Source organism: Budorcas taxicolor, chromosome 2 (assembly GCF_023091745.1).
Source record: "Budorcas taxicolor isolate Tak-1 chromosome 2, Takin1.1, whole genome shotgun sequence".
NCBI lineage: Eukaryota > Metazoa > Chordata > Mammalia > Artiodactyla > Bovidae > Budorcas > Budorcas taxicolor.
In genome coordinates this window covers 6,973,034-6,995,187 of record NC_068911.1, presented here as the reverse complement: position 1 = coordinate 6,995,187, position 22,154 = coordinate 6,973,034, and the positions used below count along the sequence as shown (strand labels likewise).

Sequence of the window (22,154 nt, the reverse complement as noted above, 5' to 3'; positions counted from 1 at the left end):
AACCCTACTCTGGGTGTGGGAAGGACGAGGCCCCCCGGGGCAGTGGGGCAACTCCCAAGGCCCCCAAAGCAAAGCTGGAGCAGCTGATAACCTTACAGCAGCATAGCAGACAGTCTGTCTGCATGTTATCTTGCTGATTTTTGTTCCCAATCAAGGATCTATCTGCCAGTGTCACTGGCTGTCCTTCCCCTCCTCCCCTTTCGCCTTGCATCTGCAGGAGGGCTGGAAACCTGCCTTTCAAGCAGCTTTTTTTCCATTGCCTTCACTTCCCCCACCTGGTTAGGCTGAAGTTTATGTCAGGCAGTGCCACTTCCCCCCATCTTGCCAGGGACCTTTCTTAGCCGCAGGGGCTGAGGTCAAAGAAGAGACAAAATAAAAGCAGAGAAATCTGAGACAAAAAGGCAGAAGAGGATTCTGGGGAAGGGAAGCCTCCCGGCAACCCTGGCAAGAGGCTCTGATGGCTTAAGACGGTGGGACCTGAGTTCGACAGCAGGTGGGAATAGGTGGTATTTGTGTCTGTTTCTTTTCACCTTTGGCATTGGAAAAGACCGTGATGCTGGAAAGACTGAGGCCAGGAGGGGAAGGGGGTGACAGAGGATGAGATGGCTGGATGGCATCATCTCATCGATACAACAGACATAAGTTTGAGCAAACTTCGGGAGATGGTAAAGGACAGGGAAGCCTGGTGTCCTGCCATCCAAGGGGTCGCAAAGAGTCGGACACAACAGTGAATGAACAACATGCTGGCTTAGCAACATGATTCTTTCCTTAAGACAGAGTTAAAAGGAATCTTAAGAATCAACTTTCCCAATTCCCTCATTTTACAGGCATAAACTGAAGCTCCAAGAAATTAAATGACTCGCTCAAGATCACATGGTTTTTTGGCACAGCACCAGGCCTTGACCTGCTGCTGCTGCTGCTGCTGCTGCTGCTGCTGCTGCTGCTGCTAAGTCACTTCAGTCGTGTCCCACTCTGTGAGACCCCATAGACGGCAGCCTAACAGGCTCCCCCGTCCCTGGGATTCTCCAGGCAAGAACACTGGAGTGGGGTGCCATTTCCTTCTCCAATGCAGGAAAGTGAAAAGTGAAAGTGCTCAGTCATGTCTGACTCGTAGCGACCCCATGGATTGCAGCCTACCAGGCTTCTCTGTCCATGGGATCTTCCAGGCAAGAGTACTGGAGTGGGTTGCTATTTCCTTCTTCAGGCCTCAACCTAGGTCTTTTAAATCCTCAATGGGCCTCAGGTGGGAGTAGGAGGAACTGGAGGAATGATGTGGGAAGAAAGGGGCATGTTTCTTACATATTTCTCAGTTCAATTTTACAAATTTATTTGATTCAACTTGGAAAAAGATAACAAATCCCTAGGTCTGGGGGGAGATGGGCAGGAAGAAGGAAGCAGGAGTTGAGACGAAGGTTATGAACATCACAGTGGCTGTCTCACGTCCACATCCGCATCCATGTCCTGGCCTGGGGAAGCTGTGTGGAAGTGGAGCAGAGCTCAGGTCCGGAGGAACACCATGGTGAGGAGCCCTGGAGAGGGGAGAAAAAAAGCAAGGTCATGTGTGGAGCCTGCTGGCTCTACATACCCTCTTTCCAGCCCCCACTCTCCTCTCTCTGGGCATGCATCCACTGGGCTCACCTAAGACGTAGGCTGCCACCAACTTTTGTCCCAGGGAGACGTGAAGGATTTGGGGCAGCTGGCTGCCAAGTTCATCCTGGAGCGGGAGCAGCAGGAAGGCCACAGAGACTGTGCCCATCAGCAAGAAGAGGAGGAAGGAGCTGGTGGCCAGTTGCGGGTGAGGGTCTGGGGAACAAGGCCCGTCAGGAGCTCCAGCCTCCACTCCTGTTCAGCCCAGGGAGGAGGCTGAAGGTGGAAGGTGTACCCACTTTTCGTTGGACACTGGAAGCGTCCTCTTCTCCCTGGAGCCCCTGTCCCCACAGCGCAAGAGACCCTCTCCCCTCTGGTCCCTCATCATTTTCCACTCTTCAGCTCTGCCTTGATTACTGGCTCCCGTGTACTGTGTGTCAGGCAGGGACCTCTGTCTCCCATAAAACACAGCATAGTATGTAATTGCTCAACCTGCGTTTCTTATTGAACTGAACTGAGCTGACACAGGATGGGAAGTACTGGAGTCAGAGCTAAACAGAGTTTTTCTCTCTAGGTGGAGGCCAGAAACCAAGGAAACTGCGAAGTCTGCTTCTCCGCTAACCTGATATAAAATCTTAACTTCTAGAAATGTTGCTATCAAAAAGCAAAAGGCTGAACCGGAAGGGAATTCCCTGGCGGTCCACTGGTCAGGATTCTGCGCTCTCACTTCCAGGACCCCTTGTTCCATCCCTGGTCCGGGAATTAAGATTCTGCAAGCCCAGAAGGGGCACCAAAAACCCCACAAAAACCCAGAACAACAACACAACAAAAAACCTCTTCTATTCCAAACGAACTCACCTCTAAGGTCATGCTAGGTCCCCTCCCCCTACAGAACTCAAGAATTCCCATCCCCAAACTCACTCTCTGGGAAGGGCTGGGCCGTGGATGGTGCTGTCCAGGAATGAGGCTCTGGGTGGGGTGTTGGGTCAGACTGTCCCTGAAGCTCAAGGGGGTACGCTGGGGCCCTCAGAACCGAGGTGATGTCCTTGCGCCCCACCACTCGGCCCTCTGTTCCCTCCTCAGAGAGCTCAATGCGGAAGCGATCCTGGACATCATAGTGCCTGGGATGCGGGGCCACGTGGCGAATCACACTGGTCCGGAGAAAAGAGAGAGGCCCATTGAGGGGCAGTGATCCAAGTGAATCCAGGCCCCACCCTCCCAGGAAACTCCCCCTTAGGGATGCAGACAGAGGGTGGGGAAAAAGAGGCTGAAGAACACCAGCTCTGAGACCTAAGTCACAGCTGGGTAAATCAGACAAAGCTGGCAGCGACCACTGGCTTTCATCAGCCTCCCCACCCGCTCAACTCACATGTCAATGCAGGACTGGGGCTTCACGTATCCTTCCGCGTCAAACACTGTGTATTTGGCAGGTGCTGTGCACAGCACTGGGGGAAAAGGCAGAGAGATCGATGGACTACTGCCTCAGAGAATCCTGCACAAGCCCCGCCCATGGAGTCCCCCCAGCCTTCTACCCTAGGACTGGACTTGACCCTTCCATTCTGCCAAGGCCGGACAGTCAACCGTACTCATCTGACTCCTCCAGTCCACACAGCTCCCCAGCCTACTGCCGCCAGTCCCCACATCCCGAGTACGAGGCGCCCATCCCCTTCACCTCGGAAGCGAAGCACTGCTCCAGTGGGGTTATAGAGGGTCAGCAGCTGCCGGAGTCCGCTCCGTTGGTCCGCCCTGAATACTAGATCCGGGGGAAAGACGAGGACCGGGACAACAGGTCCCGAGGGAGGAGGGGCGCCCCGGGACCCCCGCCCAGGAGCCCCTGGACCCACCAGCTCCTGGTCCTGGGGCGCCCCACGGCGCATGCAAGCTCTGGGCGGTGGAACATCCGAGGGCAGAGCTCAGGGGACGGGGCCTGGAGTATAAAGCTGAGGGGTGAGAGGGGCGAAGGGAACGGGATGAGACCGTAAGGCAGGGCGTGGACTGATTCCGCCGCCGCCGCCTCAGAACCCCTCTAGATAAGGCCCCCCCAGCAGACCAGGCCCAGGTCCCCCAAACTCTTCTCCCCCAGCAGCGCCCCGGGTCCTCTTAAGCCCCGCCCCCAAGCCCTACCTCGAGGGTCACGCCCACCCGGGAAACCCGGCCCCTCGCGGCTCCCAGCCCGGGCCCTCGTCTTCCGTCTTAGGTCCTGACCTCCATAAGCCCCGCCCCTTCCGGGCGTCCCGGGGCACCCGCCCCCTGCCTCCGAGGCCGGATTCCGCCGGCCGCCGCGGCCTCTTCCTGAGCTGCTCTTTCCGCCTCTTGCTCTCCTGTATCTGGGCCTCCGATCACTTCCTGAGCTCGTCGGGCTTCCGCCTCCGAACGGCCGCTCGCGCTCTGAAGCTCACCTCCGGTCACAGCACCTGCCCATCAACCTGTGGCCGGACCAGGGCTGCCATCTTTCCGAGAGACCGTTTCTGGACTTCCGCCGTACGGTTTCTATCATTGGCCCGGGCGGCCTCGACTCAGCTATGACTGTTCGCCGATTGGTGCGCCTAAAGCGGTGATTGGCTTGATCCTAGTGACGTAACACTTGACGAGCGTCTCGGGCTAGAACGCTAACCCTGGAATAAGTGGGAAGGCGGGCTAGGGAGAGGGACCCGGGCGAAGATGGGAGTCGAGCTTTGTTCCTTCCTCCCCACTTTTGAGGCTGTCCGAATCAGTACAATCACATCCCACAAGAGAGCCCTCTTTCTTTTTCCTCTTCAATCCCAGGCTCTCCTAAGAGCTTCCGCAGCAACAAAAGCCGTTTTCTACAGTACTAGTTGAATGTTGCTCCCCGTTGGACTCGGATCTATGCCCACAGCACTTCTCTTGATTCCTTACTTCACGGAGCTAATCTTTGAAATCACTCATATTTGTAGAGGGAATTATGGCTCAGTCCTGCTGCTCACATCATCTCACCGAATCGTCAACTCCACTCTCAGACGAGGAAACAACTACAACAAGATGAAGAATGTCACCCCAGGCCACACACTTGGTTAGCAGTGGACCAAAACAAAGTTAATCTTACCTGAAAGTCTTCTCTGTGCACCCTGTCAAATGCAGAATCTCCCTTTGCCTGTCCTCTTACCATGCTTCTGTGTTCTTCATTCATAGCACTCCTGTAGCTACTTGACCTCGTTGTTCATTTTAGTTTATCTCTGTTCAGGTAGAATGTGCTCTCTTCACAAGAGCTGGGACTTTGTTTTATTGTATTTTTGGCACCGGAAACAGTGCCTGACATTTGGAATGAACAAATGAGTGACTAAGATGAACTTCTGAGCTGAGATCTGATTGAAGTTAGGAAGTGGACCACAAGATGTCTGTGGAGAATTCCAGATCTAGGGAACAGCAAGAGCAAAACCTGGAAGCAAATGTGTACTAGAAATGGCCAACGGGCCAGTGTGATGGAAGAGGCTGAAAGGGAGATAATACTCAGAGATGAGATGAGGTGAGAGAGGACACAGATCACCTAGAGCCTCAGAGCCCATAGTAGGACTTCAGATTCTATGCTGTGACTAATGGGAAACTATGGGAGAGTTATTTTAATTTTTTTGACTGTGCCACGTGGCTTATAGGATCTTAATTCCTTGACCAGGGATTGAACTCGGGCCCTCGGCAGTAAAAGTGCAGAGTCTTAACCACTGGACCGCCAGGGAATTCCCTTAATTTTTTAAAAACCGCTTTATTGAGATATCTTTGACATATAAAAATTGTATATATTTAAAATGTACAACTGGACATTTTGATATATGTATACATTGTGAAAAGATTGCCACAGTCAAGCTAATTTACATATCCGTCATCTCTGCATATTAATAGTTGCCATTTTGTGTGTGTGTGGAGAATATGGGAGAATTTTGAGCAAAGGGGTGACAAGATTCAACTTCTGTTCTTCGTGTAGTAACCCTTGAGTTGAATGAAGGAATGAAAACAAATCCCCCAAGAGCACCAAAACCATAGAAAGAGAAATGTGACCCTTTCCTCAATCTAGAAACATTTATTTGAATAAGAAAGGGGTCCCCTAGGGCCAGGGTGTGGAGGTTGGCCTGGGCTCAGGCCGGAGATGCCTGCAGCCTAAACAGGCTTGGAGGGGCACTTCCTGCTGAGGTTGGTGAGGATCTGGTGCTGGGTGGGTCGGTGGAGAACCACGAAGCTCTCTGGAGGAAGGATGGGACCTCTGTTGTTGTCCATCTGGCCCATCAGCAGGTAACTGATTCCTAGGGAAGGGGAGGGAGGGATTGAGGATTTGTGTAACTCTCAAGTTTATAGAAATATCGCCTCACCCCAGCCCCTCAGGTTCTGCCACCTCCATTGTTTGCATGAGGCTCAGTGTCCCTCTACATTTCCACACCTCCATTACCTTTCTTCATGGGGGGGCACTGCTTGCAGGGCACATAAAACTTCAGGAGGGTGTCAGTGGGTGGAGAGGGCAGGTCCAGGCCTCCGGTTTTGTAAACACCAGTGACATTGACAGTTGCTGTGAGACCCTCCCCTGGGCCCCGCACCATGGACTTAATCATTCCTGTCACCACTGTGGGAGAGAGGGGGGAGAGGTGAAACTGGAGGCCAGGGCAGGGCTGGAACCAGAAGTTGGTGGAGAGCTCTGGGAACAGGAGGAGCGGTTATAGGCGCTGGAAGGGCAGAGCTGGGGGACGGGCTTCTTACCCAGGTCGCTGTTACAGAAGTGGCTCTGCAAGGTGCCTGTCCTCCGGCACTGCTTTGGGCAGGTGACACTGGGTGCATCTGGTGGAGGAGGGCGCACCCTTAGTGGAGGGCAACCTACCCAGCAGGGAGGAAGGAGCACTTTCCCCACAAAAGCCTCATTGCTTTGAACTTGTTCAGAGCTCTATCCAGCTTTGGGTCCCAGCACAGAGGCAGCACTCGTGGGTGCTGTATGAATGACTGGGCGCAGGAAGGAACTCTGCTACAGCTCCCTGAGGCCTGCGTCGCTTCCTCTCCCTTTCCAGACTCACCCGGGCCCACCGGAGTTGCTTCTGCCTTAGGCGCAGCTTTGGGTTTCTCTTCAGGTGGGACTTCAGGCTTGACTTTGGGCCCGGCTCCGGGCTTGGGGCCCGGGCCGACCTCCCCTGGGCCTTCTTCGGTGGCGCCCCGAGGCTGGGTCCTGTAGGAGGCCGAGAAGCCGTCGGCCGTGACGCTGAGGTCCGAGACGAACTGGACGAGGAGCTCGTTCCCTTCGGAGGTGATGGAACTGCGGGCGGCGGGGCATGGGGGAGGCGTCAGGCGGGCAGCGCATCCTACTCCCTGCCCAGGCCGGCGGCCTTTTGACCTCTGCCCCACGGCTGGCTGCATCAGCTTCTCGATTTCGCAAGCTCCACTGGCCTCGTGATCCGCGGACCCCAGGCCTGGCGCCAAGCCTCGGCCTGGGCCGCCACCTGCTCCGCCCACCCCGTTTGGGGCGGACACGCAGGCCGCCTGCGGCTTCAGCTAAGCCCCGCCCCCCCCCCCCCCCCCCCGCCGGCCGCGGGGAACCCCGGGCTCCCGCACCTGGGGCTGCAGAGACGCCTCGACGCCGTCGCCCACCCAGGTGGCGCCCCCTCACCCCGGGACTGTGTCGCCACAGAACTTCCCCAGCCGCCTGGCGTCGTCGCTCACGGGTCCGTTGAACACGCTGACCGAGTCGTAGCGGCAGTAGGAGTCGGGCTCCAGGTCAAACTTGCCGAAGGTCAGTGAGATCACCTGGCGGCGGGGAAGAGGCGGAGGCTGCGCAGGGGGACCCCGGGTGGCGGGAGGGTGCGGAGTTCTCACCTCCTTCACCCAGCCGCCGCCTCCGGGAAGCTCGCCCGGGCCTCCTGTCTCATCGCCCCCGGGCCCTGGAACCCACCTCTTAATGCATTCACACCGCGGCTCGGAGGAACACACATATTCACCGCAAACCTCCATCGCCGCAGTCCGCAAGGCCAAGCCCTGGCTCATTCTCAAGGAAAAGACCCAGAATCTACCTCCAGCGTCACCAGCACATACACACACGCACAAATCAGTTTATATATCAGCATCGGGTACCTCGCTCTCATAAGGCTCCTCACAGTTGTGATTTTACATTTTTTGTTTGGGTGCGAGCAGGTCTGGGTCTGTTTGTGCTCCCCACCATGGCAAGCTCAGTGCTGGGGACATTGTCGATGTTCAATAAATCTTTGCTGTCTGCATGCTGGAGGGCGCCGCCCGGGTCCCCGAGGGCAACCGGGGCAGGGGGTCAGTACCTGGTCCGGGGGCGCGATGATGTGCCAGGAACAGCTGATGCCAGGGGGGTAATCGGACTCGGGCCAGTTGGGCGTGGTCAGGGTTCCCTGGGCCTTCTCCAGCCGCCCCCCGCAAAATTGGTGCTCTGGGGAGGGGAGAGAGGAGTGGGGGTGGGGGGCGGTGGAGCCCTCGTCAGCTAGAGGAGACCGTGCAGAAAGCTCAGATGTCTGGGTCTCAGGAGGAGGGGGCGAGAGGAGGGAGAGGAAAGAAGAGGGGAAGGTTAGCAGAGATGGGGCTTGGCCGAGCGGGGCTCGGGGAGGTTTTGGACCGCTGGGCGCCCAGGCGGGCGGTGGAAGAGGGGGGAGGAACTAACTGGACCCGCTCCCTTCTTGCCCCTCCCCCTGACCCGAGGCCACATCGCTCCTCTTCCCCTGGGAGATCCCATCTCCCCGGCCCGGCAGAAAAGTCCCCATTACGGCTGGAAGAGTCCCCTTGCTGTGAGGGTGCCCTCAAATTGGGGCACAGCCCCGAGGCCCCTCTGGGGACGTCCCCGTCTTAAAGATTTTAAGGAGACTTCTGCCGCCAGGAGGGGGTGATGGGACCGCAATCGGGAGCCCCCGGGCTGGGTGTAGGGGGCTCCGGGTCGGGGGGAACCTAGTCCCCCAGCCCGGGGGTGCCCCCCGCGCCCGTCAGAGGGAGCCCGATTGCGGACGGGGGTGGGCGTTACTCACCGTCCCAGTAACCCCAGGCCGCCCATTCCACCCGCGGGTCGGTGACCCATTTCCGCCTCGCGCCTGGGGGGGGCCCTGGAAGAGGGGGTGGGTGGGAGCGGGAGTGGGGAGAGAAGACGGGGAGGAGGGACTGAAGGGGCAGTTAGTGAGGAAGAAGGGTAAGGGAGATCATGGGGGCCCCAGGCTCTTGGGGTGGAGGTTAAGGCTGGGGTGGGGCCTGCGCTGGGGGCGGGGCCAGGAGAGGGGGCGGCGGAGGTGAGGGAGGTCTCACCAGTGCCGGAGGTGGCCCGCCCGCTGTACCAGAGCAGGAAGCCTCGTCCTCCCGTGCCCTCGTCGGATCTCATCCTCAGGGTCACCTGGTTGCCGGAGGCGACTAAGGGCGCGGGTCGGAAGGTTCCGCAGAAGCGTCCGAGCTGCTGGCCCGAGGTTCCAGACCCGGCAAAGATCTCCAGAGCATCGTACCGGCAGCTGGGGTGCTGCTCCAGGTCAAAGACTCGGAAGGAGAGGGACACAGTCTGGCTCTTAGGGACCTGACGGTGGGGACAGGGGCGGGGTCCTGCAAAGTCAGGCCAAACACCACCAGGCAGAGGGCACCTCTCTTTCCCTCAAGCGTTTCCTACGAAGACTGGGCCTCAAAGGGCCAGTCTGATGGTGCATGACTGCACCAAGACCCAAATGAGGTCTGTGGAGAGACCAGAGGGGGTGGGGATGAAGGTGGGAATGGACAAGGAGGCTCTGCATTAAGGTGTGAGGTCACTTGCCACGTGGTATTGTGGGCACTGACCAGAGGGGAGGGGGCTGGGACTTCCCCAGGGAGAAACGGTGGGACTTGGCTGGGAGGGAATTCCCTTAGCAGTCTGGCCTTTGGCTGCCTGGACCCAGGCCTCAGACACTTGGAGGAGGGAAGAGGGGCCAGAAGGGCCTTCTCACCGTTATTGTCCAGATGCACTCCTTATTGGGAGGGTAGAGGTTGGGGAAGCCCTCACTTGCCACGTAACCCGACTCCCCAGTCACATCCCCTCCGCACAGGAACACGGGTCTGGAGAACAGAAGAGAGGTCAGCCGTGAGTGGGGGAGTGCTGGAGAGGCCAGGAGGTAATGAGGATGGCGGTGAGCAGGGAGCCAGGGGAATGGGGGAGGAAGGCCCAAGGGATCCTAGGCGGCCTCGGCCAGCCCAAACAGGACTGCGGTGGGAAACACTCCAGCAGAGAATCAGGGAAAGCGGGGCCAGCCACTTGGCTGTCCCTCCAGCCCCTCAGAGCCCCTACCCCCCACCTCAACAGGAATTCCGGGAATCCTCCCCTCATTCTCTACCCCCCCAACCCTGCCTGGCAGTAGGGACAGGAGCCGCCTAACTACTTCCAGATGTGGACACAGACATGAGGCCATGGGTGGGGGGTGGTTGGGAGGGGGTGGGGGATGAGGCAGCCAGGGCCCTGCGCTCCCAACCTTTGCCCTGCTCCGCTTCCAGCTAACAGCTTGAGTGTCTGACTCCCAAGTCTCCCCCTCGCGCTCCCCTCTTCCCCCCCACCATCTTCAGTTCCCTCCTGGAATCCTGGTGTCCAGCCACCAGGCAAGTTCAAGGTGTTGGTGCTCTCAGGTTCCATGGGGGAGGCCAAGGGTCTAGATCGATGGGGAGAGGACAGAGGGCGGAAGAATGGGGAGCAGTGGTGACCCACAGGAAACACTGGTCTGGCAGCAGGGAAGGAGGACTTGGGGGCCAGAGAAGGGTAGGGAGATGTGGTGGGGGGGGGCGGTGTTAGCGAAAGAAGCCACCAGATCTACAGGCATTACCCCTTCCCCCCCCAGGAATTGGGGATTTGAAACTCACTCAAGCCATCTGGAAGGTGCCAAGAGACCTACCTGGTGTAGTTGGGGGTCTGGCCATGGGTGAAAGGCAGCAGCAGAGCCCAGGCAGTGAGGAGGGGCCCCAAGAGGGAGGCTGTGGCAGCAGGCAGCATGGCCGGGGGCGGGGGTGGAGAAAAGTGCTGGGGTCTTCAAGACAGGCAGCGGCTGAGTGCGGCGGCAGGAGCGGCGGCAGCAGCAGCGCGGATAATCAGTGCCAGATGAGGCTGCCTCAGGGCGTGTGGGCGTGGGGACTGGCCAGTGGGGCGGGCGGCGGGGAAGGCGGGACAGGGAGAGAAGAGCCGGGACAGTGGCGAGTCCAGGGGCCTCTCTAGGTCCAGGACATACAAATACTGACCTAGTGGGGCGGGGGTGGAGCAAAGAAGGGCAGAGCGAGCATCAGGCTTCAGCATAATCCAGGCGGTCCAGGAATATTTTCAGCAACCCTGCTCTGTCCAGAGCCCGAGCATCCTTCCAGCACAGCCTGGAGTCCTTCCTGTGGACCCTCCAGCCAACCCGGGGAACCTCCCCATTCCCGCTTCCTCAGCACCCAGAGGAAGTCCTTCTCTGGACTCCCAACCTCTAATCACTCACTTCCTGACCACCCCCTGGCTCCAGCTTATTTTCCACTTCAAATGTTTACTGTCCTCTCCCTCCAGGGGCCAGACCAGGCCACAGAGAAAGAATGTTGCTTACCCATCTTCTTTCCCAAATACTTGGAGGTATGGGTAGGGGGTGGGAGGCATGGTATGTGGGCAAAGGGAGTGTCTTCCTTATGAAGGAAGGGGAGGATGGAGTAGAAAGTAAGGGAAAGAAAAACGTGTAAGCTCAGATCTGGAAGGAAAGCAGGAGGAGAGTGGTTGGGAGGCAGGGGAGGGTGGCTGGCTACACAGGGATGTTGTCAGAAGGAAGCGACTGGCTCAGTCTGGTGGAGGGAGGATCCAAGTGGCAGAACCAGGTAGGGGCTGGAGAGGAGAGGAAGCTGATGGATGCAGGAACTGACAGCCTGAGCTGCTTCTACTCTGCACCGCACCCCCACCCCCACCCCCAGGTTCCTCCCAGGCTCCAGGGTTCCAAACCAGGCCTCGATTCAGCCTTTTATTCTATTTGTCAATCAAATCTTTCGTCCATGATAGTCAGGTTAGGGGCCCCTCCTGGGCAGCCCCCTGAACATCTTACAAAACCGTTCCCTGCCCACCCTGGCATGTCTAGCAGGCCCCACCCCCCTGCGTCCCCTCCCCACACGCGTGCGCACACCGTGTTCCTTGCTACCACTCCACCTCTCCTTAGCCCCTGGCCCAGGGCCACACTCTCCCTCCATGGGGTGAGACTAGGAGAGGAGGGGGTCAGCTTTCAGTGGGTGGGGGGCCTTGGCCAGCCCCTCCAGCAGCCCTCTGCAGCATATTCAGCGCCTCCCAAAAGAAATCCTTCTGTGCGGCCATCAAGGGCATCCAGCCCACGATCTCCTTCATCTTCTCCATGCGGTCCTGCAGTGTGGGGCAGCTGTGGATCTGGCTGAGGTACTCCTCACAGGCCCAGGCCACCCCGCCAGGGTCCTGGGTTGCTCCAGCCCCCAGGCTGGGCTCAGGGGTCCCCACTGCCTTGCTGGCTGGTAGGTCCCGGTAGGCTGGATGGTGCTCAATGTCGTGGCTGGACAGCATGTAGAGGCACTCTCTGGTGGAGCAGAGAGAGCAGGCACACAAAGGGACCTGGGGGAAAGGAGAACAGGGTGTGGCTGGGATGGGGGAGGCGGGGCGGGGGGCCCAGGACGGGGTTCCCCAGAAGCCCCAGCTGTTGTGTTCCTCCCGCTCAGACCAGCCCAGAGCCAGCAAGTGAGCTGGCTGGCTGAGCCCCAGGGTCGTGTGAGGTCAGAGAGGGCCAGCAGGATCAGCTCAGGGGGAGAGCCAGGAGCCATGGTACACTGCTGGAAAGGGAAGTGGGTGGTGCTGGGAAGTGGGGTCCCTGGGTCCCGGTGGGAGCCCCAGCTCCAGTCCCCTGGGCCCGCTTGCCGGAGCCTGACCTTGATGTGGAGCTTGACGAAAGAGGCGCTGCCCTTAGGCCAGCCGGGGAGGCGGCCTCCGGCCCCACAGCCACAACCCAGCAGCTCCTTGCTGAAGTCCGAGCCTTGGCTCAGCACCAGGGAGTGGTTGAGGCCGCACCACAGGGCAATGGGGCGCTGGAGATAATGGACCTGAGGGCACAGGGCGGGGTTCCTAAGTGGGGAACGCCGAGGGACTAGGGGTGCAGCTTGAAGAAGGGTGACAGAAGGGCTCAGGGCAGTCTAGGGAAACGAGGGGAGGGAGGAGATGGGCCAGAGAACAGCCGCCCTGTCCCCCGACAGGCAGCATGGCTCCTCGGTTCTCCCGCAGACCCAGTCTGAGCACAGAAGCGCTAGCACAGCTGTTGCTTCCTCCTCTCAGCTCCCTGGAAAACAGGCTTCCTGCCCAAGGCCAGGGCCTGCTGTCTGCATCCTGGTCTCAGTCCAGGCCTGTGCCTATCCAGCCTCGAGGGGGAAGAAAGAGCCTCTCTCTCTGTCCCTGTGCCATTCCAGGGAGGACTGCCTTCCACGGATTCATATCATTATCTTTCAAAATGGCCACACTGCTCTGGAAAAACACTTCCACCCGACTCTTGCTGCTTCCAACCTCTGTGTTGTAGGCAGCAAGACTGGCAATATAATCAGTCTGAGGTGGACCTCTTCTTGTTCTTTCTACAGCCGGTCTCGCCTGAACCTTCTGTGATCTGACTTCTCTCTTAAGGCACTGGACCTCCCAGCAGGCAAATCCCGGGGCCTCTCCTGCACACGTGCTCCTGAGACTGTGAGCACTTTAATTGTGATGACGTAGATACATAATTTATGGCCATTATAGGAAAGTTTATAGGAAAAGTGATAAAATATTGTCAAGCAAAAATTCATTTAAAAATCACTGGAAGAAGCCCCACCGCCTTCTATTAAACTCTTGCTGGGCATTCTTCCTCAGTGTTGCCTTTATAAATATACATACACAAGCTGTATATTTTTAAACAAAAATGAGATTGTGCTGTGTAAACCATTTCTTGATTTCTTTTTTTTTTCTCTTAAAAGTATGGGAACTTCCCTGGTGGTCCAGTGGCTAAGACTCTGCGCTGCCAATGCAGGGGGCCAGGTTGGATCCCTGGTCAGGGAACTAGATGCCACATGCTGCAATTAAAGATCCTCCATGCTGCAACGAAGACCAAAGATCCTGCGATTTGCAACTAAGACCTGACGCAGCTATAGATAGATAGATATGCCATATATATCCTTGTGTGTTTATACACACACGGCACAACTGGGACGTCCCTGGCGGTCCAGTGGTTAAGATTCTGTGCTTCCACTGCAGGGGAATGGGCCTAACCCCTGGTCAGGTCAGATCCTGCATAACCTGTGCCGCGTGCGCATGCTCGTTTGTGTCCAGCACTTTTGCGACCCCGTGGACTGTAGCCCGCCAGGCTCCTCTGTCCATGGGACTCTTCAGGCAAGAATACTGGAGTGGGTTGCCATTTCCTCCTCCAGGGGGTCTTCAACCCAGGGATGGAAACTGCCATTTCCCTCATGTCCTGCACTGTAGGCGGATTCTTTACCACCGAGGCACCTGAGAAGTCCGCATAATGTGTGCAGCACCCCTGCCCAAAAAAGACACAACCATCTTTCCATGTCAGGGACTATATTCCTGCATTATCACTGTCACTATTAATCACCCCCTCCTGGGTGAAGCTTTCTGTACCCATGAGATGTGGCGTTTGAGGGTCTGTCTCTGTCTGAGACAAGTTTCAATCCCTCTGCCCACAATGGTGGCTACCATGCAGCTTTGCTCCCCTTATCTCTACTTTTGTCATTTCAACTTTGTTCCAACTTGGAATCAGCTAGATATTTCTATTTCAGTGTTTTACTCTCATTGCAAAAAAAAAAAAAAAGGCTAAATTTACTTTCTCCCCCGAAACCAGCATTCCTCTCCAACTGACGGGTTTCCTTGTGATACTGTCGATTGCCAGGGCCAACTATGTCCTACCCTGCTGCCCTCATATGTAATTACTTTCCAGAGGCTGTTCATTTTCTTTTAAAACACCTCACATCTCCATTCCTCTCTGTTCCTGCTCCCACTGTGCCAGTCCTAACCCCTTGTCTCAAGCCCGAGTGTCCCTCAACAGCCTCTGGGGGGCCTCTCGCTGTGCTCTCTGGCCAGGTGACCCAGTCTCAGTCATCCAGGGTGGGTTGTCTTCTCCTGCCCCAGAACCCACCACTGCTCTTTCCCAAGGCAGCACTTCTGTAGGCTTGTGTCCACCTACGGGGCTTCCTGCTGGCTCAGATGGTAAAGAATCGGCCTGCAGTGCAGGAGACCCAGGTTTGATCCCTGGGTCAGGAAGATCCCCTGGAGAAGGGAATGGCTACTCACTGCAGTATTCTTGCCTGGAGAATTCCATGGACAGAAGAGCCTGGCAGGCTACAGTTTACAGGGTCACAGAGTCAGACACGATTGAGCAACTAACACTGCTGCTGCTGCTGCTGCTACTAAGTCGCTTCAGTCGTGTCCGACTCTGTGCGACCCCATAGACGGCAGCCTAACAGGCTCTCCCGTCCCCGGGATTCTCCAGGCAAGAACACTGGAGTGAGTTGCCATTTCCTTCTCCAATGCAGGAAAGTGAAAAGTGAAAGGGAAGTCGCTCAGTCGTGTCTGACTCTTTGCGACCCCATGGACTGCAGCCCACCAGGCTCCTCCGTCCATGGGATTTTCCAGGCAAGAGTACTGGAGTGGGGTGCCATCGACTTCTCCGAGCAACTAACACAATACCAACTTAATACCACCTTGTAGCTACTGAATTCCAAAACACTGCTCTAGTCAGGCCAGTCTTTTCACCTTCCCAGGGATGCGCAAGCTGTGTCCCCACCCCTGCTACACAGGATGCCTTTCCCGGTACCCACTGGAATCCTCTCTAACCCACTGAGATGCTCACATCTTAGCTCCTTGAGTTACTTCAGCCCACCCAGGACTGCTCACGTCACTAAACTACTACTACCCTAACAGCACAAGCCACATAGGGTTCACCTCGTGGTGCCAACCCAGGTGAGACACGCAACAGTAGCACAAGCACTACAAACATGCTGACTTCCTAGGGATTAGAAAGTGGATTCTGGGACTTCCCTGGTGGTCCCATGTCCAAGACTCCGTGTGCTCCCAATGCAGGGGGCCTGGGTTTGCTTCCTGGTCAAGGAACTAGATCCCACGTGCTGCGCTTGAAAGATCCCACACGCTGCAACTAAGACCCAGCGCAGCTGAATAAATAAATAAAATACAGTATTTTTAAAGAAGTGGATTCTATGGAAATTAGAGAGAGGCGTGGAGAGATCCAGGGGTCAGGGAATTAGGGAAAAGGGAGGGGAGGATGAGTAGCTGGGAGGCAAGTCTCACCTGTGTGGGTTCCCCTCTGTCCATTTTGTCCCCTGTTCCCAACTGCCCATATCTGTTATTTCCCTGCATAAAGATTCGGCCAAATTCATCCACCAGGCCAAGGTGATTGTAGCCAAGAGCACAGAATAGGATCTATGAAGTAAGGCAGAAAGGCAAAGTGAGTGTTCAGTCATCTTTGGAGGAACTCAGCTCCAGAGTCTCCCCGCTGCCGACCTGCCCTCCCCAGCTGATCGCTTCCAGTTGTGCCTTCCACGCCACCCCTCTCCCAGGTCCCCTTTCTGTCCCTGATCAATCATTTGCTTCGTGCTCATAGTTCAGACCTTCAGTACCTTGCAGTCTCCTAAGCCCCACCCTCCCCTGGTCTGCCCCGCCCCTGCCCTCCCGAGGATCCTACCTTGGCAGGCAGTGAGAGTGCAAGCGGCATCTGCTGGTCCAGGGGGTCAAAGGCTTGAAGGGTCCCAAAGAGATCACGATACACCCCTGGGGTATGCACCTCAAAATACACTCCCCCCTGGTCTGGGGGGTCGGGAGCCCTCAGCTCAGCAGCTTTGGGCACCCATGTCCTAGGGATCGGGCCCTACCTGTGATGAAAGGTGCAAGTTCTGGGGAGTCTCACACCCATTAGAAATGCACTAGTTATGTCTGGGAACTTAAACACCTATTTTGACTGGGATGCCCTATGGATCCCCGAGCTGGAATAAGGATAAGGGAGGGCTCTGTATCTGGAAGGTCTGTCCAAGGTTGGGGTCTGGAGAAGCAGGAAGATAGTTGTCTTTCTTACCTGTGATGTAGAGAGTACTGCTCTGGTTGGAAGCCATGCAGGCCACACGCAGGTGAGGAAGGCAACGGGACACCTTTCTCAGGGCCAGCTGAACTGTGTAGGAGCGTGGTTGATCCAGCTGGGTCTCATTCACGACCAAAGAGTAGATCTTTCCTTCCTCTGGGGGAGGGGACAGGGAGGCAGACAACTGTGTGGGGGGGAGGGGACCCTCCAATAGCCACATTAACTTATTTTTAAATAAAAATGCTTTTCCTTTGTTGATGCCGTGCTGTGTGGCATGCCGGATGGTTCCTGGACCAGGGATTGAACCTGGGCCTGCCACACCCAAAGTGCTGAGTCCTAACCACTAGGCCACCAGGGAACTCCCAACCACATTAACTTCTCAAGAGACTCCATAAGCCCTAACAAGACAAAACATTTACTGCCCTAGAGTGAGCTGGATGGAAAAGTGTAGAGAAGAAGCAAGGTGTGGTGATATGGGGGTGACTTCAAGTTCCCTGGCCTCCAGCTCTCACCACCGAAAATCAACCAGGGGAGTTCTTCAGTGTGAGGGATGAGTGGAGAGAAAACCTAGCAGGTGGATTTGGTGGAATCTAATTTGATTCCTGGTTGGGAAGAATGATGTCTGGGGATTCAGGGCTCTGCCTAGCATTAAGAAGTCCAGAAGGGCAGGGGCGGTGGGGGGGGCGTGTTCCCTGGTGGTCCAGTGGTTAGGAGTCTGTGATTCCACTGCAGGGTACCTGGGTTCAACTTCACAAAGTGTGAGGCGTGGCCAAAAAAAAAAAAAGTCCAGAAGGTCTCAGGTCTGGGAGCTTGGGAGTGTGGTCAAATCTAGGGAACCCTGAGAAAAAGACGGGGGTAGTTCGGGTATAAAGTACAGTGCCTGGTGGAGGTTGGGACGCTTAGAAGTTTAAAAATCAGTGCAGGGACTTCCCTGGTGGTTCAGTGGTTAAGGTTGCACCTTCCAATGCAAGGGGTGTGGGTTCAGTCCTGAGTTTGGGGTATTAAGATCCCACAAGCATGGGGTGTGGCCCCAAAAATAAATAAATAAAGTAGTGGAGTTCCCTGATGGTCCAGTGGTTAGGACCCAGCGTTTTCACTGCCATGGGCCCAGGTTCATTCCCTGGTTGGGCAACTAAGATCCCATATGCCCTAAGTAACTAAGTGTTAGTCGTTCAGTTGTGCCTGACTCTTTGCAAACCCATGGACTGCAGCCCACCAGGCTCCTCTATCCATGAGATTTTCCAGGCAAGGATGCTGCAGTGGGTTGCCATTTCCTTCTCTAGAGAATCTTCCCAACCCAGGGATCGAACCCAGGTCTCCTGCACTGCAGGCAGATTCTTTACCGACTGAGCTACAAGGGAAGCCCCCCGCATGCCATGCAGACTAGCAAAAAAATTAAAAAAATCAGGCGTTCACTAGAACAGTGGTTTCCAAACCATTTTTTGCAGCAGGGCCCTTTATTCGTATGACACGTTACCCAGAATCCCAGACTAGCAGAGAGATAAAAGCAGAGATACTTGGTTTGACACCAGGACGAGGTGCCCCTCTCCCCCCACCTCCTGCCATGGGTCCTGAAGACTCTGTAGGAAAACAATATGTAAACCAGTCGCTTTAAGCCTAACCTGTGAGGAGCAGCAGGGCCCGCTGCGTCTCCTGACCAACCAGCACAATCTGCTTGAAGCTCATGGAGTGGTGGAAGGTCATCTTGAAGACCCGCTGCCCGCTGGACTGCAGGTAGACCTCGACACAGTCACAGGCCTGGCTGCTGGTTGTGCCCACCACTCCTGGCTGCTCCCGAGTGGCCAACACGTAGAGGTATTTGCGGTAAACTGTGTCACACCTCGGGTCTGAGGCAAACTGTAGGAAAAGACAACAGTGGGACAAGAAGAAGGTGTCCAGGATCTAGAACCTTGCAGTGGGATGAGGCTGGGGCAGCTGGATCTGGTGTAAGGCAATGAGATACTTGGGTGTGGGGCTGGGAAATGCAGACTTGGTTTCAGGTTCCTGGTATAGGAGGGCACTGTCCTGAGGATGCCAGCTCGGGACTGGTGTGGTCCTGGGTTCCCAGAGGAAAGATGGGGTCTCGGCTGCCCAGGTCCTGTTACTCACGTCCTTGGCTCCACGACACAACACAACATAGCGGCAGGCCCGCTTCCACTGGATCTGGCCAAGGGTGGAGGAGACCAGGGCATTTTTGAGGAAGAAGAGGGTCCCCGCGTAGTCAAGAATGAAGACATGGTCCTTGGTGGGCAGGAAGCGGCGGTAGCCATGGGCTAGCTGGGGAGCTACACTCTTGCTGAGACAGCGGCGGCGGCCCCCAAATGCCTGGAAATACAGGCCCTTTGTGTCTGGAGAAGAGAGGGAAATTTAAAGGCTCAGGAAGGCACAAGGGAGATGAATCAGAGCTTGGGCAAACTAGGTTTCTCAATGGATGGGTGTTTAGCTCCTTCCCATTCCCATGCCAGGGGAACGACCCCCTCCAAAAGGCCTGTGCAATGCTCAGAAGATACCTGTAATTATGCCCCATGTCTGAACTAAAATTCTCTGCCTGACCTCAGCCCAGGGCCATACACATGCTGCTAAGTGAGCACTTCTTTGGTCCAAACTTGAACTGAAGTGGAGACATCAAAGGACTTAACAAGAATTCATAGAAAAGTAGAAAGAGGAGTGAAAAGGAATGACTGGGAAAAGCTGGTAGCCCTCCCTTGTCCCTAGCTCTGAATGTGCTATCTGGATCTCCCTTCACTCTGGTATTGGATTGGAGATTAGAGCATATTTCTCAACCTGGGGGTGATTTTTGTCCCTCAACAGACATTGGCTGTCACAGCTGGGGGAGGTGCTATTGGTATCTAGTGGGTAGAGATGAGGGAAATTGCTAAACATCCCACAAATGCAGAGAACAGCCCCCTCACCCGGTTTCAAATAATTATTTGTCCCCAAGTTTTATTAGGGATCAGGTTGAGAAATCCTGATTTAGAGGAGGGGAAACTCCAGGTATTGGGAGAGGAGGATGTCTCAAGGTGAAATGTGGAAGTGTTTGAATGTGGTGGGCAACTTGGCAGGGATGCTAGAAGGAGTAGGGGCTCTGGGTGACACGTCTATCTGAGAGCAGCTCTAGAGACCTTGATGGAGTGTGTTTCAATCTAATAAGCTTCTTCCAGAGAAAGGGGTCCTGGAAGGTTGGCTGGGAATACTGAAGTCGTCAAACAACTTTATGGAGCAGGAGGGACCCCAGGATAAGGTAGGACAGAGGCAGAGAGAACTAGAGGTCTGGGGGGAAGGTGTACAGTTCAGAATGGCGGCTCTCTTCCAGGGTCGGACCCCGGAACCCTGCTCTCGAAGGCGAGGACTGAGCTGGTGACAGATGCGTCTCCACACGCCCTCGGCATCGCACACTTGGTGGAAGTAGTGGCAGGTCTGGCCGAGAGCGACCACATCTCTGACTGGGAGGAATGAGATGATGTGCTCCACCTAGGGGGGGAGCAGGACAGGGAAAGCAGGGGTCAGGGGGCACCCCCTACTCCAGCCGTCCTGCCCCCCGGTTCCTTTATTCTTAGCACCACCCCCACCCCCACCCCCAAGGACTCACCAGCTCCGGGGGGAACAACTGAACAGAAACAGCGTTTCCTCGCCCCTTCTTCTCTTCACCCCCAGGTTCTGAAGGGCCACATGAAGGGCAGCTCCGCTTTACCTGCCCAGGGAGAAGGGGGCGCACATGACGGTCATGCCTCTCTTTCTCCTTTCTCATTAACTGCTATTTGGGGGGGCCCATTGCTCTGACTCGCAGCTCTGTGCTGTCAGAGCCTGCCATCTTTTTCCTCTGGGTCTGTGGGTTACCCCTCCCTATCTGCCTCGCTCCTTGCCCAACTCCTCCCCTGACCTCTGGCTGCCACCATGCTGCACCCACCCCTTGCCTCGCCACCCACCCCCCTCACCCTGAGCCCCTCCTCCCGTCTGCACAGCCCGGTCAATTTTTGTAGCTTCCGGCTCCGGCTTCTCCTCACCATCCTGACTGCCCCCTCCCTGCTCCTGCCCTCATCTCTCCGGGCCCCTTGGCCCCCCGTACTCAGCTCCCTGGCCCCCGTCCCTGCTGCCTTTCCCACACCATGTCCCCTGCCTGGGCTTGGGGGACTTTCTGAGGCCCCTTGGCCTGCTAGGCTCCTCCCCTATGGAGTCTGGGGCAGACAAACCTCTCTCTGTGACCTCACCACCCAGCCACTGTGACCTATTTTTCCCCAAGCTTGCCTGGGATTTTCTTGGTCAGCTCCTTGGTTCTAACTCAGTCCTGGCCACCCAGGGGCTCATGGGATATGCATTGGACAGGAGAAATAAAGTGTGAGCTACTGGTAGATGAGGCCTTTTCTTTTCAGGGTGTTTTTTCCACTTGATGCCCTTTTAGCAAGAGAAGCACTGGTGAATTCTTCATATTGCAGCAGGTCAGAGCCACCAGGGGATTTGTAGCTCAAGAATATATATATATAAACTCAGTTTGACAGGCGAGGGGGAAAGGTGACCCTGTTAATTAGACCATTTATCTCATGATAGCATGCATCAGATGACAGCAGGCACAGCTGAGCACAAACACTACTCTCTTCTCATGAAGAACACATCCAAAAGTAGACTTCTTTCCTGGGACAGAAACATGGTTGCATGCATGAAGGGCAACCTATTAAGGTGGAAGAAAGGAATAGATTTACTCTGAAAGCTTAGGATATCTCCCAGAGTTTAAGCTATTAACTTAGTCTTATGGGGAGAGGGGGATGACATAGATGAGAAGCAGCAGGAGCTGGGGCTGCATCTGTCCATGTGGGAGAAGATCTGCACTGATACATTCAAGGAGTGGCTGGCTGTCCCAGCAACGCTGAAGAATTTAGGCCTGGACAACCAGTCCTCAGCTGCACAGTATTATAGACTCATTCGTTTTCTGTGTTAGTTAGTAGACTGTCAACCATCCAATCCAACTCCCTTACTTAGGGGGGACCAGTAAACACCTAGTTTGAGACACACAGGATGGAATTCTAATAATTCAATAAATGTCTCGGAATGTCAACATCTTGAGTTGTGACTTATGGGAGAGATTCTTCAGCTACTTGTGGCTAGGCAACTGTTAACCAATTAAGTGGATTATACTAGGTCCTTATGCCACCTAACAGGATGTTAAGATCTCTCAGCAGACGGAACAAGTATAGGCAGCTTCCTCTTGCATCTGGGTCCTCTTTATCCACTCCGTTTCACCTTGGAAGCCAAAGAAGAGTGCGAACAGAAAAAAAGCCGAACGCAAAAGCTGATGCAGGGAGAAGCCTGGCTTCCAGTGCGAGGTGTCAGTAACTTGCTGTTTTCTCTTGACAGCTCATCAACTTCCCTCCGTTTATTTCCTCGTTTGTAAAACGGAGGACTTCTTCTAGGTGAGGGTGGTCCCTTCTAGACTAATCCCGCAGGTTTGATCATCACAATTTCTGCCCAGCCAGGCACGCTCCTTTGGGCAGCGGGATAGTCCGGGCGTATTTTTGAGGCTTTCCGGGTCTTCCTTAACCCTTCCTCCAG

General features: G+C 55.7%; 3 protein-coding genes across 7 annotated transcripts; all 3 read right to left on the bottom strand.

The window, feature by feature from the left end:
- Positions 1-1,308: 1,308 nt before the first annotated feature.
- MOSPD3 (motile sperm domain containing 3) lies at positions 1,309-4,049 on the bottom strand. 4 transcript variants are annotated; one of them, XM_052663017.1, is made up of 6 exons: positions 3,793-4,049; positions 3,260-3,527; positions 2,957-3,032; positions 2,509-2,738; positions 1,639-1,842; positions 1,309-1,529 (listed from the first exon to the last, which is right to left on the bottom strand). In XM_052663017.1, the coding sequence occupies exons 2-6, from the start codon at positions 3,462-3,464 to the stop codon at positions 1,498-1,500; spliced, it is 747 nt and encodes a 248-aa protein (XP_052518977.1). In that variant the 5' UTR covers positions 3,465-3,527; positions 3,793-4,049; the 3' UTR covers positions 1,309-1,497. The 4 variants fall into 4 exon arrangements, with proteins under 4 accessions (XP_052518977.1, XP_052519000.1, XP_052518984.1 ...); XM_052663040.1 differs by having other exon boundaries at positions 1,639-1,803; XM_052663024.1 differs by having other exon boundaries at positions 3,987-4,034.
- Positions 4,050-5,367: 1,318 nt separating this feature from the next.
- PCOLCE (procollagen C-endopeptidase enhancer) lies at positions 5,368-10,623 on the bottom strand. Of its 2 annotated transcripts, XM_052662997.1 has the most exons (9): positions 10,416-10,623; positions 9,483-9,591; positions 8,824-9,082; positions 7,842-7,966; positions 7,184-7,320; positions 6,597-6,832; positions 6,289-6,366; positions 5,984-6,154; positions 5,375-5,840 (listed from the first exon to the last, which is right to left on the bottom strand). In XM_052662997.1, exons 1-9 carry the CDS (start codon positions 10,511-10,513, stop codon positions 5,698-5,700), a joined length of 1,356 nt encoding a protein of 451 aa, XP_052518957.1. In that variant the 5' UTR covers positions 10,514-10,623; the 3' UTR covers positions 5,375-5,697. The 2 variants fall into 2 exon arrangements, with proteins under 2 accessions (XP_052518967.1, XP_052518957.1); XM_052663007.1 differs by lacking the exons at positions 5,984-6,154; positions 6,289-6,366 and having other exon boundaries at positions 5,368-5,840.
- Positions 10,624-11,743: 1,120 nt separating this feature from the next.
- Positions 11,744-20,632, bottom strand: FBXO24 (F-box protein 24). The gene is made up of 10 exons (XM_052636041.1): positions 20,546-20,632; positions 20,200-20,301; positions 19,898-20,081; positions 18,720-18,958; positions 18,233-18,467; positions 16,608-16,766; positions 16,221-16,342; positions 15,827-15,958; positions 12,418-12,588; positions 11,744-12,106 (listed from the first exon to the last, which is right to left on the bottom strand). The coding sequence occupies exons 1-10, from the start codon at positions 20,615-20,617 to the stop codon at positions 11,744-11,746; spliced, it is 1,779 nt and encodes a 592-aa protein (XP_052492001.1). The 5' UTR covers positions 20,618-20,632.
- Between the last annotated feature and the right edge of the window lie 1,522 nt (positions 20,633-22,154).